The 15075-nt window shown below is 39.9% G+C and overlaps 1 protein-coding gene across 1 annotated transcript in view; it reads right to left on the bottom strand.

The window, feature by feature from the left end:
* LOC149312951 (TBC1 domain family member 9) overlaps positions 1-15075 on the bottom strand; it is a 69824-nt gene that overhangs the window by 4126 nt on the left and 50623 nt on the right. Inside the window, exons 10-20 of the mRNA XM_089525758.1 lie at positions 14855-15069; positions 11301-11418; positions 9289-9574; positions 7199-7328; positions 6814-6912; positions 6644-6712; positions 4864-5104; positions 2723-2788; positions 1730-1816; positions 811-885; positions 587-687 (exon numbers count right to left, since the gene is read on the bottom strand). Coding sequence (XP_089381884.1) covers positions 587-687; positions 811-885; positions 1730-1816; positions 2723-2788; positions 4864-5104; positions 6644-6712; positions 6814-6912; positions 7199-7328; positions 9289-9574; positions 11301-11418; positions 14855-15069 — 1487 coding nt within the window. The remainder of the gene's footprint in view (positions 1-586; positions 688-810; positions 886-1729; positions 1817-2722; positions 2789-4863; positions 5105-6643; positions 6713-6813; positions 6913-7198; positions 7329-9288; positions 9575-11300; positions 11419-14854; positions 15070-15075) is intronic.

The raw sequence follows: 15075 nt of genomic DNA, 5'->3' as shown, positions 1-15075 counted from the left end.
GTCTTTATTCTATTTGGATATCTGCACTTAGAATTCAATTTTCTGGAGTACTATGAGTGCTTATTTAATTTTTGGCCTAGTAGTATTCTGACAAGGACCACCCATCTATTTGAACTAAAGGAGATTTCAGTATGTAAATTGAGGGGACTGACAACATATATTTGATCAAATGGACAGTTCATGGCAGCTTATGCCACATAAGGACAGAATGGGAGCAGGGGACTAGGCTAATATAAAAATCCTGCAAAGATTGCATTTTCTCAGATGTTGTGTGAATGCAATTTCTCATGCAGCCAATCATTCCACTAGCAAACACACCGCCTGGTCTCTTGCTTTTTGCTTGTTTTTGCTGCTACCATTTAATATAAGGCATGCCCCTGGAAAATCTTTAACTTAACCTCACAAAAAAGAAGGAAAGGGGTGATAGAAGCTGATCCACAAATTCTTCAGTGCAGATTTTACATAAAATGTTGGGGCACCCATCCATCACTGAACCAATAGTTGGGCTGTGAGAATTTGTAACACTGATTGACAACTAACAGGAGTGGGGGACTATTAATGATAATAAAATGCCAACAGAACTTACCTGATTTAGTTTGGGCAACTCCTTTGCATTCTTTGTTTTGGATTTATTTTCCTGACTCCACATCCTAAGGTAATTTCTGTTATCTTGAGAGTTCTTCTTACCTACCATAAACAATGGTCCAGAAAATAAAGAATGATTTTTTTAAAAAAATCTGTAGTTACATTCTTCCCCAAACAGATTTATATACACTTCCTTCAAGTTAACAAAAAAGATGAACTACGTACCTTTTTCAGTTTTCACACTCACATTAACAAATCCCTCATCTGTTCCATGCCTGTTCCTGCCATCTACACCAACAACTGGTAAATTCAGAAAAAAGAAAATCATGTTTTGTGAGACATGTGAATTTATACAATTAAGTTACATTAGTGAAAACTGGTATCAGCAAATCCACAAGGCTAGTATTGGACTTCACCTTATTTCCAAATGCAAGAATTGAAGAAGCATAACATTTCTTAGAGCCAATCAGGCTTACTATGTACTAGTTTGAAATATATAAATCTATGTGTTCTATCAGTTGAACTTTTCCTCTCTTCCTAGTGAACCAATCTCTCTTCTATAATTAGTGTCTGGAGCAACTTAGAAGAGGGTGGTCTGTATAATGGGAAAAGTCCTGTTTGCAGACTATTTGCTTCATGATGTGGAGGTTCAGACTTGATCCATTTTTGCATTGCCTCTCTCTGTCCGGCTAATTTGCACACTTTCTTTGCATTTCTTACATTAATGGTAAACTTTGTCATTTAATTATATAGGATAATTAAATAGTAAATGGACTTAGTTATTAATGCATTTATCTACGGTATATTCTTAGTAATGTGTGCATACCTCATTCTCTTACATAAATAAGCAAACTGCAATGCAGTTTGTGAGACCCACAGACTTTCTATTTTTAAAGCTACCACAAGCCCAATTTTTAAAAATTAAACTTTGATAAGCTACTTATTTGGCTACTACACTGGTGTTCGGGCACCATTGCTAAGTGAATTTCCTACAGAATCTAAGAACTCAACAACAAAGACGATTCCTTATTAAAATAATTGTTATCCTCAATGCTAAGAAGGAAAACAGTAATATATTTTAGGTTGGAAGCAAGGAAAACTTGTGTAAGAAAGAAGCTTATAAATGTGAAGTAAAGTCCTGTACCATGTGTACAATCTGGTGTGATATCTTCAAAGAAGTACTGAGTTGCTTCAAAGGCAGAATCTGGCTCTTCTTGATCACATGATGGATCTGTGCAAAGAAGCACCAAGTATCAGTATACTCTGAACAGATCAGTCAAACTGTTTGTTCTTCAGAATAAGAAGCCCTGATTAAAAAAAAACATGCTGACATGATGATAAAGATAAATCCTACATGTTCTGAACACCTGAAAAGTCAATTTAGGTATCTAATATGAGGATATTGTCTCCATTCAATCCTGAACCCCTACAACATATGCTGCTTAGATGAACAAAAGTTATTTTATCGTTCCTGTTGACATGTTGTCTTTCAAACATTATCTGGTGGACACCACAAGGCGAACAGACATGGCTGGATATAGATTATAATTTCCAGATAGAAGCTGACTCTCTCACACCACCATCATCCAGGGAAAAATCATCATTACAATTGTTAGTACTTTAAGGCTAAAAATTCTATGAGCTGAAGGTGGTATACATGGTTGTCCATTTTCCTCATTCTCACAACAGCCTTGTGAAGTAGGTCAGCCTGGACCAAAATCACCTAAGGTTTTATGGTTCAGTAAGACTTGAATCAGGATCTTCTAAATTTCAGTCAGACACTAACTACTACATGCCACCTTGGCATACATTATCATTCTCAAGATATCTTGCAAACTGGAGTCTAGTGTGCATTTTTATCCAGCACTGCAGCACACTACTCTTTGATTTTAAGAAAACAAACAGAATTATGATTGTACTCAAACGTGCACCAACTGCTCCAATTTACTACATTAGAACAGTAATCCTATTAGTGATTGATGGAACAAAGCTACAATAGACATGATGCAATTAAAGTAGGAAGGCTAAACAAAGTTAAGTACTATAATATAGATTGTGTAACCAAGTACCAGGACTGCCCTGATAACTGGCTTTAAGAGAATTCTGAAATTCCTCAAACATCATTTAGTTTACTCACCAGGCAAAACATGCATCTTATATAATAGCTTCAGTTTCTCAGTAAGATCTCCATGGCATGCTGCACCTAGAAGAAAGTACCTCCACTGTATGAAAATTACTGATTATATTTAACTCCCTAGAATGCATACATGTTTCCAAATATTTGGAAATAGTACTTATGATAAGTTAAAATAATATTTCCCAAACTTTGGTCCTCCAGATGTTTTGGACTTCAGCTCCCAGAATTCCTGTTGGCCATGCTAATTGGGGCTTCTTCTGGGAGTTGAAGTCCAAAATCCTAGAAGACCAAAGTTTGGAAACTACTCTGTAAAAATAAGGCATGATACCTAGTCAAATATAAGGATTACCACATCCCTATATAGCATTGAGATACCATATAAAGGGGTTTTGCAGTTTTGTGAATATAACTTGGACTCCCAAGTACAAATTAACAGGCACATATAGTACAAATTAGCTCTCTAGATGGCCCCAACAGTTAATTACATGTCCAGTCATTTATTATTATCTATCTTTACTTTACTGTACAATATTAATTACACATCTGTAAAAGTCACTCATTCCTTAGCTAATGATTGTGTATCCAAACTGCATCATACCTTCCTCTCCAAAAATTGCATTTGAGTAAAACACACCTGAGAGGTGATCGTGCATCTCACTATGTTCTTAACAGGATTATTTTTCTTTAAACTACTGAACTGAAATGTAAAATCTGGCTGCAGAAGTGAGGTAGATTTCCTACTCTGTTTCCTCAGCAGACATATTTCTTTCCCAGCTCCTGATGGAAATGTTACAGACTGAACTTTGAGCTTTTGGTGTGTGCACAGCATGTGCTTTACTACTGAGCTGGAAGTGGCAATCCTTGACTGAATCCCCATGGAGATACTAAGAGGCATACATACAAAAGCAAAAGGATTGCAAAGTGAACCAGTAACACTGGAATGTTTGTGTCTGTTAATTTGTACTTGGGAGTTAACATTTTCATTGTTCCCAAATGCATCAACATTACATTCCTATTTTTACTTAACTGTACTTTACTATTGTAATAGTTTTTGTTAGCAATGAAGTATGTACCTATTGGGCAAAACACTGACCACATGAAACCTATCACATGAACTGGATAAACTGGGCTTTTGTTAGGGAAGCCCCCCAAACATGCCATAAACAAACTTTACTGATACACAGTATGACTTTTAAAACTGTTAACAAGATGTTCAGGCACTACTGTGCCGAAACCTTAATAACTTTGATGATTCAAATATAAGTTAGCCTTTGGAATGAAGAAATATTGACCCACTTCTATTATTCTGCTCCTTAGCTTAAGTATGGATATGAAACAATGTGCAATTACCATATAATTACATTATGTTTCAGTATATAGATATACAAAGAAATATACATTTAGTCTGTTGTAGCTGTATAACTGAAATCCCAATGATAACTGTTGATTGACAAATCAACAAACATCAAGAAAAGGAAAGTATTTAAAAAATAAATAAATAGTGGGATTTGAAGGACAGAATATTAACCATACAATCTGCTTTTTGAGGATGACTTGGCACAAAATATTAGCATTAACATCACATTTATTAGAATATGCATTTATAAACACTTTAAAATATATCAGTATCTTAATACAGGTTGAGCCTCACTTATCTGAAATGCTTGGAACCAGAAGTGTTTTGGGTTTCAGATTTTTGAATATTTGCATACACATAATGAGATATCTTGGGGATGGGACCCAAGTTTAAACATGAAATTCATTTATGTTTCATACACACCTTATAAACAAAGCTTGAAGGTAATTTTATGCATAATCTTTTCAATAATTTTGTGTACAAAACAAAGTTTGTGAACACAGAACCATCAGAAAACAAAGATGTCACTATCTCAGCCACCCATGGAGACCATTTTGGAGTATTTTAGATTTCAGAATTTCAGCTAAGGGATACTCAACCTGCACTATTAATCTGTCCACCTATCCATTTATCCTCCATCCTTTCTGAGCCCTGGGCTCAGAAAATGGCTTACAAAAATTAAAACAGATGCAATGAGAAGCTGTTATCTTATATATATATAGTATGTGTTGGGAAACACAGACTCAGTCTTAGAAAAGCAACTTAATGGATGTATTTTCCTTACTAAGGCCAGAAACAAATTCCCGGAAGTTGATTAAGGAATCTCCATTTTCATCCAGCAATCTGAACAAGCGTGCAGCCAGAACATCAGAGTGGGTCCCACAGGCCCAAGGAAAGAGGAGCGCAAACATCCCCTTGAATTGCTCAAAGTCAATGCGGTACTGTTCTAAGTAAGGCAAACTTGGGTCGTGGCGGTCGGTAGCATTGCTGGTTCCTCCCCAGTAGCAGCTAGTGAGATGCTCCGCCTGAGGAAGAACAAGGCACATGATATATGGTCATTATCAGTCCAATCTGTGGAGCTACTTCTGCAGCAGCTACTATTAGCATCATTTTGAACAAATGTGAATATGGGAAGAATGTATTTCATCTTGACTAATGTTGGCACTGCCAGAGATGTGTTTAATTTATAGTATTGTAACTACTTGATAGGAGGTCACAACTTGGAAATGTTATCTAAAATGATAATGTGTTAGCATTAGTGGTTGCTTTAGCATCTTACCTCTTACTTAGAAGGAGTAGCACAAGTCTGGAGAACAAGGCATATGGTGGTGTTGTTGTGTGCCTTCAAGTCGTTCCTGACATATGGTGACCCTATCATGGGGTTTTCTTGGCAAGATTTGTTCAGAGGAGATTTGCCATTGCCTTCCACTGAGGCTGAGAGCATGTGACTTGCCCAAGCTCACCCAGTGAGTTTCATGGCCAACTTGAGAACTAAACCCTGACTCCAGAATTGTAGTTCAACACTCAAACCCACTATACCACGCTGGCTCTCATATAGTGTTAATATCATATAATTTTAATTATTACAGCTGGCATTCTTTTTTGCAGTTACTGGGTTGTCAAGCTGCTATTAGGGACACTGGGACTTAAGATCCCACATTTTTTTGTATCCACAAGGGTGGGGGGGCACATCTGCCGCGGATATGAAGGTCCAAATGTACTGTGGTAGTACTAACATTAAACATTATTGTTTAATTATTGGTTAATTAAACTGTGGGGGGAAAAAACTGCTGCTACTCCCAAAAGCAGTCTTACGTATTCTTACTTTTAGAACATTTCCAGAGATAGAGAATGAGATAGACCATTTTATTCAGTGAGACCGTTGTGCAAGGGGCAGTGGGGTGCAAGGGGCAGTGCGTCCCATTCAAATGAATGGGGTGTATGCCTGTGGCGCACGTGTGCTACCGCACCGCCGCATGCACGAGCCCCATTCAAGTGAATGGGTCTCAAGCATAGGCGGAATTTGCCTTACGCAGGGGGGTCCGGAACGGATCCCCCACACAAGGCAAGGGTCCACTGTATGCTATCTCTAGGAATATCTAGGTCCTCCAGTGCAACTCTATGGTCAACTTTAAATGTTGCTGAAAGACCTAGAAATTCCTAGAGAGGATACTATACTAGACCTTTGTAGCTCCTCCAGTGCAGTTCTATGGTCAGTGTATCTGTCGGACATTGATCACAGAGTTGTGCTGGAAAACCTAGAGATTCCTAGGGAGTTGTCCTCTCAGGTAAAAACATGGTGGTTTTGTTATTTGCGGGTTTTTCATATTCATGGGGGTCTTGTGCCCCTAACCCTAACGAATATGGAGGGACAAGCTCCATATTACACAAAGCTTTGCAAATTTCTCTACTTGAACTAAAACAGGATTTATAATTTTACCATCTTCTTCAAACTACTTTTGACAGTTTCAGTTAAAATGGTTGGGACAAAAATACCACATGACACAGATACCAGACTACCTCATACTACTAACATATTACCTAGAGAGCTATTTCAATCTTACCTTGAACAGGGCATAAAGTTCTTCTAGCTCATCTATTGTAAAAGAAGTTTCAGTCACTATGGTTCGTACCTTTCAAAACAGAAGAGTAGACAGAGTTTAGGCACCTAGAAGCGATTTGATCTTCCAAATGGAAAGGGCAGTTGATCAGAAAAGCACTCCAAAAAACCTACCACATTACGTTTAGTAGTGTCTTCCAGTGTCTGGATTACCTTCAATCTCTGTTTGAACCTCATTTGCTCAATCAAGTCTGCCCGAATACTTCCAAATTTCTAAAGTAAAGGGCGGGAAAAACAATAACCCAACTTTGCTTTCAAATCTACAATACTAAATAGATTTTCATTTTCTCTCTAGTCTTCACACAAGGACAGAGCTAGGTGAGAAGTCAAACTTACTATTTATTTTATACCATTTTCCTTTTCATATGGTTGACAAAATAAATTAGTTCTAAAATGCCTACTATCAGAGGAAAATTGTATGCATAAATGGAAGTTGTTTATTATCACCCTCTCTCCCTCATGTTCCAACTGATAGCTGACAGTATCTTTTTCACAATACCTCATAGGAAGTTCTGATGAGCCTGAAGATATCCACTTCAGGATATGGCCCTACATCATCACTGAGTAGCGAGTGAAGGTGTGGAATTGGTGGTAAAGTGCTGTCCTTATTGGTCACACTGTCCAAATACCTACCGATGGCAAGGGAAATTAAACAGCACAATTTCAGACATTTCTGAAGATGTGAACATAATCTTAAGTACAGAAATAATGTACATTCCATTAACTACCTTCCTGCCAAGTTTATAACACATACAAACACATTAGAGACCATGAGAGCTCGTAACAACAGAATTTATCATGTATAAATCAATGCTGGGGAACCTGTGGCATCTAGATGTTTGATTCTAGTTTCCATAAGCCCCTGTAAACCTGGCCAATGCTGATGAATACTGGAGAGTATTAGTTCCTCAACATTTGGAGTGTCATAGGTTTCTCACCTATTCTAAGTGCCTGTTCTAAAGCACTCTAAGACCCTCATACAGTTCAGTTATATATTCAGTTATAACAACCTTGTAAATAGTGGGGTTGGAGCCAGCATGGTTTAGTGCTTTGGACTATGGAGAACAGGGTCTGAATCCCCAATCAGCAGTGGAAACCCACTGGGTGACCTTGGGCAAGTTACACACTCCCAGCATCAGAAAAAACCTTTAGGGTCACCATAAGTGAGAAACTACTTGAAGGCACACAACAACAAGAAGGAATAATGAGATCCTTAAACTACATATTGAACGAGGATACGAAACAGAGGCTTGCCTAAGGCTATTCACTGGAAAGCAGCAGTTAGCTAAAGGGGGTGGGGAATGTAAATAGAACATGTGGATGGAGTTAAGGATGTGATGCTTCCCTTTTGGAAAATAATATGATGAGCACAGATGTTACACAAAGCTTCTGCAATGTAGTCACAAAACAGAGGTTTTGCATGTACTAAAAAAGCTATCCAGGCCAACATTTTACAGCAGGAATGGGAAACACACAGCCCATGACACTCCCACTCCATTTATGTGGGGCTGCCCAGAAAAAAATGCTCAGAAGTTAAAATTACCACTACCAGAAGCATACCAGGAGTGGTGATTCTCCTCTAAGATGTAGGGCCTTGCTTTAGAAAACATGCATACAGGTGTTTGGTTTTCCCCACCAATTCCAAAAGTGAATTTTTGGTCATTTCCAAGTTTGGAGGAGAAATGTAAACAGTCACATTTTGGGTAGAAATGTGGTTGTGGTAAGTGCTGGCCACAGTGTGTGTGCAAAACATGCTGTCAGATCTTTCAAAATTGCTCACACCTTGCTTTACAGTTTCTATGAAACTCAGGATTTTAATGATCAAGATTTTAAAAGTTCCACATTGCTATGTTCAGTTTCCAGCCATGCGTGATCAAACTCCTCTCTTGAGTAAGAGAGAATCTGCAATTAAATTTAAATAAGATCCAAATAATACAGTCTACAAGGAGATGAAACTCCAGCTCAGCTGTATTGCCCTTGCTTTACATGCATGAATCCCAGGGTGATTGCTAGATCAAAGTCCATAGTGTACAAGCTGGAAGAGATTTTTCTTTAGGCACTCTGCTAGTCAAGCTTCAACAATACAGAGTTACAGAAACCACTTGCTTGAGCTCGCATAAGCTAGCTTCTTATTCTGAAATCAACTATAGACAGAAAATTAATATCAGACTCAAGCAAAGTTGTTCCAGTGCTAGCAGGGGGCCAATTAGTAAGACATAATGAGAGTCTTAAGTCCTTCACTTAATGGCTATACTTCTCCTTCATTATTACATGAAAAGCTTTGTGGCAATTACTTATTTAAAAGGGAAGAAAGTGATCTGCTGAAAGTGTATTAATGCAAATAAAATTGTTTTTTGTAGGTTTTTCGGGCCATGTGGCCATGTTGTAGAAGAGTTCATTCATGACGTTTCATCAGCATCTGGGGAAACATCAGGAATAAATTCTTCTAGAACATGGCCACATAGCCCAAAAAACCCACAAAAAACTATGGATGCCAGCCATGGAAGCCTTCACCTTCATATTGCAAATAGAATTGTTATCATTACAAGACATTTCTACAGTATTGAGGCAAGAAGAGGCAAAGCTTACCTTCCAAGCACTGTCATAGCTTCACCATCATCTTTGCAGTTCAGCAGCTTGTCCACATTTGCTTCTAACACAGCAAGTGCCAACTGGAATATCACCTTTATGCCTTCATAAAAGAAACAGTCCACCACAACCACAGCACTTTCAAAGGGCATGACACTGAGGAAGAGTGTGAGGAACCAGGAAAGGGAGATGGTGGAGATGACTCCCAAATCTTGCATACAGTCATAGAGTTGGGGAATATAATCTCGAGCTAACTCTTCAAACACACCTTGATCCACTAGAGCACCTGTAAGACATAATCAGTGTTTCATACATGAAATTTGAGTCAGTGTAATGACAGAAAAATTTAAGAAAAAACGGGAAGGGTTTTCCAGATCGGTTACATTGAACGTCAGTGTCTTTTCCCTGTCAAAGGATGAGTGCTTTTATCCATTCCAGTACTACAAGCTACTGGAATGAATAGATAGATAGATAGATAGATAGATAGATAGATAGATGATAGATAGATAGATAGATAGATAGATAGATAGATAGATAGATAGATAGATATTGCTTCATGTAACTAAAAACAAACATGAAGATTATCAAAGATCTCAACAGCACTTACTCTGGGATCTATTGTCTTAGTCTGCACAATCAGATTGTCACTGAAATTCAGCATCACATTGAGATACTGCTTCAGAAGAAAGATGACACTGATCATGTAGCTACAGATTCATAGTTATGTCTCCCTAGGATATCCCCCCAAATTCACCTTGTAAGTGACACAGCCCCACCTCACAGTCATTTCTGTTGTTGCAGAGCAGGGGGACGAGTGGAGATGTATTCAACTTATTTTCCTGTAGCTAGATGCACTGCTGCAGACATCTGCAAAGACTGCAGGAGTTCCTTGAGATATCCATGCAGATGACAGACACTCTTCCTACAAGGACATGACTGGATGTATCCCCGCTCATTCCCCTGTTTTCCAACAACACGGAAATGACTGTGCTGGGGATGAAGGCTACAGTGCTTACAAATTAGGCGTTGAGGATTCTAGTCATTGTGTGGTTGGACCAAAACTGAAACCTCTGCAACAACCAAAAAATAAAATAAAAATGAGTTGCAATGACATAATTCCAGCTTGGGCCACTGTAATTCATTAAAAGGATGCCAGCCATCTTTATCCATTTCTACAGTCCAGTAAATGTTATCTATTTTACTGTACACAAACATGCAATGAAAGGCCTGCTTTTGGCTATGAAACAGGAACTTAATTTGAATCAGTTCTTCAAAATAAAAGACAGCGCCCCAATCACCCAATTATTAATCATGGCTACAATATCAAAACAAATTTGAGGGTTATCGGGATGAGATAAAGCGACTTGTGTAGAAGATTTATTGGTAAATAACGGATACATAACATGTTTCAACGCAAATAAAATTCTGCATTTTTTCTGCTGTGGAGGATGGTAATCCATGGAGAGCATGCATTTGGAAGTCACTGTGCCCCAAGTCACATATGTACACCTCTCAACCCTGGAAGAAGCTAAACTTACGTGTTTTAGTACCCCTCACTTCTAGAAGTTCCAAGAAACATAAGCCACTAGAACAGTGGAGTGTGGAGAAAAGCCCAACAGTGTCCCACTGAAAGCATGTGAAGCTGATTAGCTCTCAGCTCTTATCAACTGGAATACCATGAAAACTACTGGAAACCTAAGAGTTAAGTGGGGTATACCTGTGGTCTTGATGACTTCTATTTGCAAGGTAATTTTTCTTGCCCATTCTATGTACACCGTAACGTTATATGAAGCGTTGATGTAACGACAATTGTTTCTTGTGACAATTTTTCACATCCATTATAGACCCCCTTTCCTGCTTGGACAACAGGCCACCATTGTGCTTATCCATCATGGCACATTAATGGATTCATGCTTCCCCAACAAGCAGATCAAAACTCACATTCTGTTGGTCTAAAAACTATGTCTGAAATTCCCAAGGATTTGGCTCTTTAAACATTTCCTTCAACATACCAACAACTCTTGTGTTGTAGTAATCCGGCAGCATGCGCTCACACAAAGCCACAAGCAGCCAGAATGCTTCCTCTTCTTTTGCATATAACAGCAGTACTGATGTAACAATGTTCATGGCCTAGAAAAAAAGTTTTTTAAAGAACAGATACTAGATTTTAAACATTCTAGACAACAGATTTAATCAAGCAACAGCCCTAGTTTTTGCCCTAGTTTTAGAAAGCAGCTATGGCTCTAGGCCATGAAATATCTTCAGTAAGAGCTGGAACTATGCGAGCTGGACTAGCTTCAACATGTTACAGCAACCCTCCCTCCCAAACTCTCACTGAGAAATAGCAAAAGCCATGCTCTTTCAAAGGTTGGATAATGTGCCTGAAAGTGAGGTCAGAATATGTGTAACTATAGATTAGCTGAATCATTCAGCTAAAGCAAAATCATGCCATCTAACAGAAATCTTAGCAGGTGAGTGCAAATGTTCATGTTGGTAAATCAGGCCACAGACAGATAACTCCCAGAAGAGCCCAGTGAAGCATTTTCAGTAGTCAAAGAAGTGTCCATTGTAAAACAAAACCAGTTTATTGTTGTTGTTGTGTGCCTTCACCCAGATCCCATGAATAGGGTTGCCATCCCGGAGGACCTCAAAACCGGGAAAAATGTAGGACAAGGTTTAAAAATGTAGGACTTTTTATTATTATTATTTCCTGGCCAGGAAATTAACAAAAAAAAGGTCCTACATTTTTAAACCTTCTCCAAGGCCTCACTGGGCCTGGGAGACAGCCTCTCCCAAGCCCCAGCGAGGCCTTGGAGGATTCTAGGGCCCCGCTGGGGCCTGGGAGACTCTGTAGGCAAGAGGTGCACCATGTTAAGAACTGCATTAAGCACACCTAGGCTGCTGCCACACTGCTTTCACTCTCATCACTACAGCCTATGGAATCCTGGGATTTGTAGTTTGTTGTGGTGCCAGGGCTGGGCTTTGAAATCTCAGGCATAAGAGAGGCAAAAGGCTTGGGCTGCATCTACACTGGAGAAATAATCTGGTTTGAGACCACTTTAACTGCCTCGGCTGAATGCTATGGAATTCTGGGAATGGTGGTCCCTTTGCAAACTGACTCACACTCACACAGCTAGGACTTTGGATAATGATGATGATGATAAACGTGGAAGCCAAATGCACACACACCCCGGCCCAGAGAGGCCTACCTTTGGTCCTCTCCTTTCCCTTTTGCTGCTGCTGCTGCTGCCACTTTTGTTGCGGCTGGGGCTGCCCTCCGCTCCAGTCCTTTGCTGGCCCAGGAAGTAAACAGAGGAGAGCTCATCCTCTTTAACCTGGGCGGCCAATGGGGGCAGAGAGCTGGAACAGCCCCGCACCTGCCAGCAGTCATAGTCTACTGAAGCAGGGGGCGGGCTGTTCCGCTATTGGCCAGCCAGGCCCAGCCTGCCAGCCAATAGTAGGTGGCCCTCCAGCGCGCCCGGGAAGATTAAATGTGAGTGTGGGTGCGCGGAGGCGCGGGGCTCAGCACAGGCAGCAGGCCCGGCTTGCGGAGGCGAACCGCGGTGGTGGCGGCGGCGGCGGCAGCGGCCAGAGGAGCAGCCACAGCAGGCTACACAGCGACGGCTGCAATGGTGGTGGCGGCAGTGGTGGCCACAAGAGCGGCCAAAGGCGCCGCCATAGTGGCACAATAACAAAGCCCGGGGGCGGGGGCAAACCTGGGGGCGGGGGGCAAACCGTACCGTGACCGTGCAGACGGTCCAAAAGCAGGAAATTCCCGCCCCCTGCCGGGTTATGGCAACCCTACCCATGAAGAGCTACTTAATGAAGACAGCGAACTTCTCACATGGTTCTGTTTTCAGGCAACCACCATTTAATGGTGGGGAAAGGTTGATGTGTTTGTGATACCATAACCACATTTTTGTTGTTACTGGGGGGGGGGGGCTCAAAAAGCCCCCTCTCATGGCTGAAACACACTCAGATCACTCACAAACACATTAGCCTTTATAAGCTGCAAATACTCTAAAACAGGAACCAGAAAAGATTCAGTGTCATGCCTACTGCATCACTGAGATGCTGGTGTTCATGTGTGCATGCGCGAGCGTGTGTGTGTGCGTGTGTGTGTGTGTGTGTGTGAGAGAGAGAGAGAGAGAGAGTTGTCAGGGTGAAAAACTGGCTCCTTTCCCCTAAGTTGCTCTAATGTCATACTCACACTTCAGAAAAAATATGACCATTAAAAAAATAGTATATAGTACAATGTATCTACAATTTCAAGAAAGGCTGTTAGAACATTGCTGATAGGAACGGAGGAGAATTTCATTGCGTTAACATTTTATGGCAAACTCATTTATTTTGTACATTTAGACCATTACAGGAAACAAACATTGGCCAGCCTTTGAAAATCACACCATCAAATTTTGCAGTGGAGTTGTCTAGTCCAAAAATACATGCAAAAATTCATATTTAGAAAATGTGTGTGTGTGTGCGCGCGTGCACACACACACACATATATTAGTGAAAATAATGTTCAGAAACACATTATATAAGGAAAACTGTCACACAAATGTGTGTATTATGTAAAATTGTATGCAACAAAATCCTGTCCAATATCTCTCAATTTCAATTAAAAATGAACCCACAGGCAAAATTGGAGATGTGTCTCAAAGTGCTCAATAGATGGCTGATTTATTCTAGAAAAAGCCCAATATATTTTGGGATACACACACACACACACACACACCCCTGTTGTTTGATGACACACACACACACACACACACACACAGGCCTTCTACATGTGGGCCAGTTACTTCTCTCTTGGATCTGAACTGGGATTTTGGGGACTATCCTGTTAAAGTTCAAATGGATCAGTCTTCTGCAACCCACTGGCCTCAAAATATGGTGGATTACAACTCCACCATTCTAATCAGCTATGTTAACCAGAATGATAGGGGCTGAAGTCCAACACCAATTCGAGAATACCAGACTGGCAGGAGACTGATCCAGATTAAGAACGAAAGCAGAATTAATTTAACCCTCCCCTCACCTTCTCTGGTATAATTAGCTCTTTTATAAGCTATCAATAAAGTTAATTTTAATTATGTATGTAAACATTGTATCTTCAGACTACCCTTAAAGTTTGCGAAGAATAATATACCCCTCAAATCTTGCCAAAACCACTCATATGTATTTTAAGAGCTCCACTGAAACAATCTGAAGGAAATGAAGATGTAAACTTTATTTCACTTCAGTATCATATGCAACATTGCAAAAGATCCAGGATGACACCCCTTACAACATAGTCACACATCCTAGCCCCCTCTTCAGAGACTGCAAAATGTTTTGGGCCAGCACTGCTACTTCTAGCAAAGCCTAATTTACTATGCAAAAACTACTGATGCTAATGGATTCCTTACAAGATTCTAATGTACACATATAATGAAACTGCGTCTTTATCAGCTAGTATTAATCAGCTGGATATATAAAGCACCTTTTTCTTTGAAGATTTGGTCTTATAGTTCAATCAATGCACTGATGAGCAAAGAAATTTGAATTCAAGAGCCACAGTTACCTGACAATATCCTATGTTGGGATTTCTAAATGCATAAGCAGTTAGAACTCTCCGCAGAGCAGCAATGCCCATCTCATTCTGGAATGCAGGATGTTCTGGAAGGGAGCGGTGTAAATCTCTCTCTATCTCTTCTGTTGCAAGATTATATTTCCCCATGGATTTCTCTACCAAGTCTTCATAATAGCCAGCATGGGTGGCCATTTCATTAATAGCTCCTAATG

This window comes from Sceloporus occidentalis, unplaced genomic scaffold (genome assembly GCF_023333645.1).
Source record: "Sceloporus occidentalis isolate IW3139 unplaced genomic scaffold, rSceOcc1.0.p SCAF_5, whole genome shotgun sequence".
In the NCBI taxonomy this organism is placed as follows: Eukaryota; Metazoa; Chordata; class Lepidosauria; order Squamata; family Phrynosomatidae; genus Sceloporus; species Sceloporus occidentalis.
The sequence above is the reverse complement of the archived record's forward strand: the minus strand, read 5'-3'. Positions and strand labels throughout refer to the sequence as shown.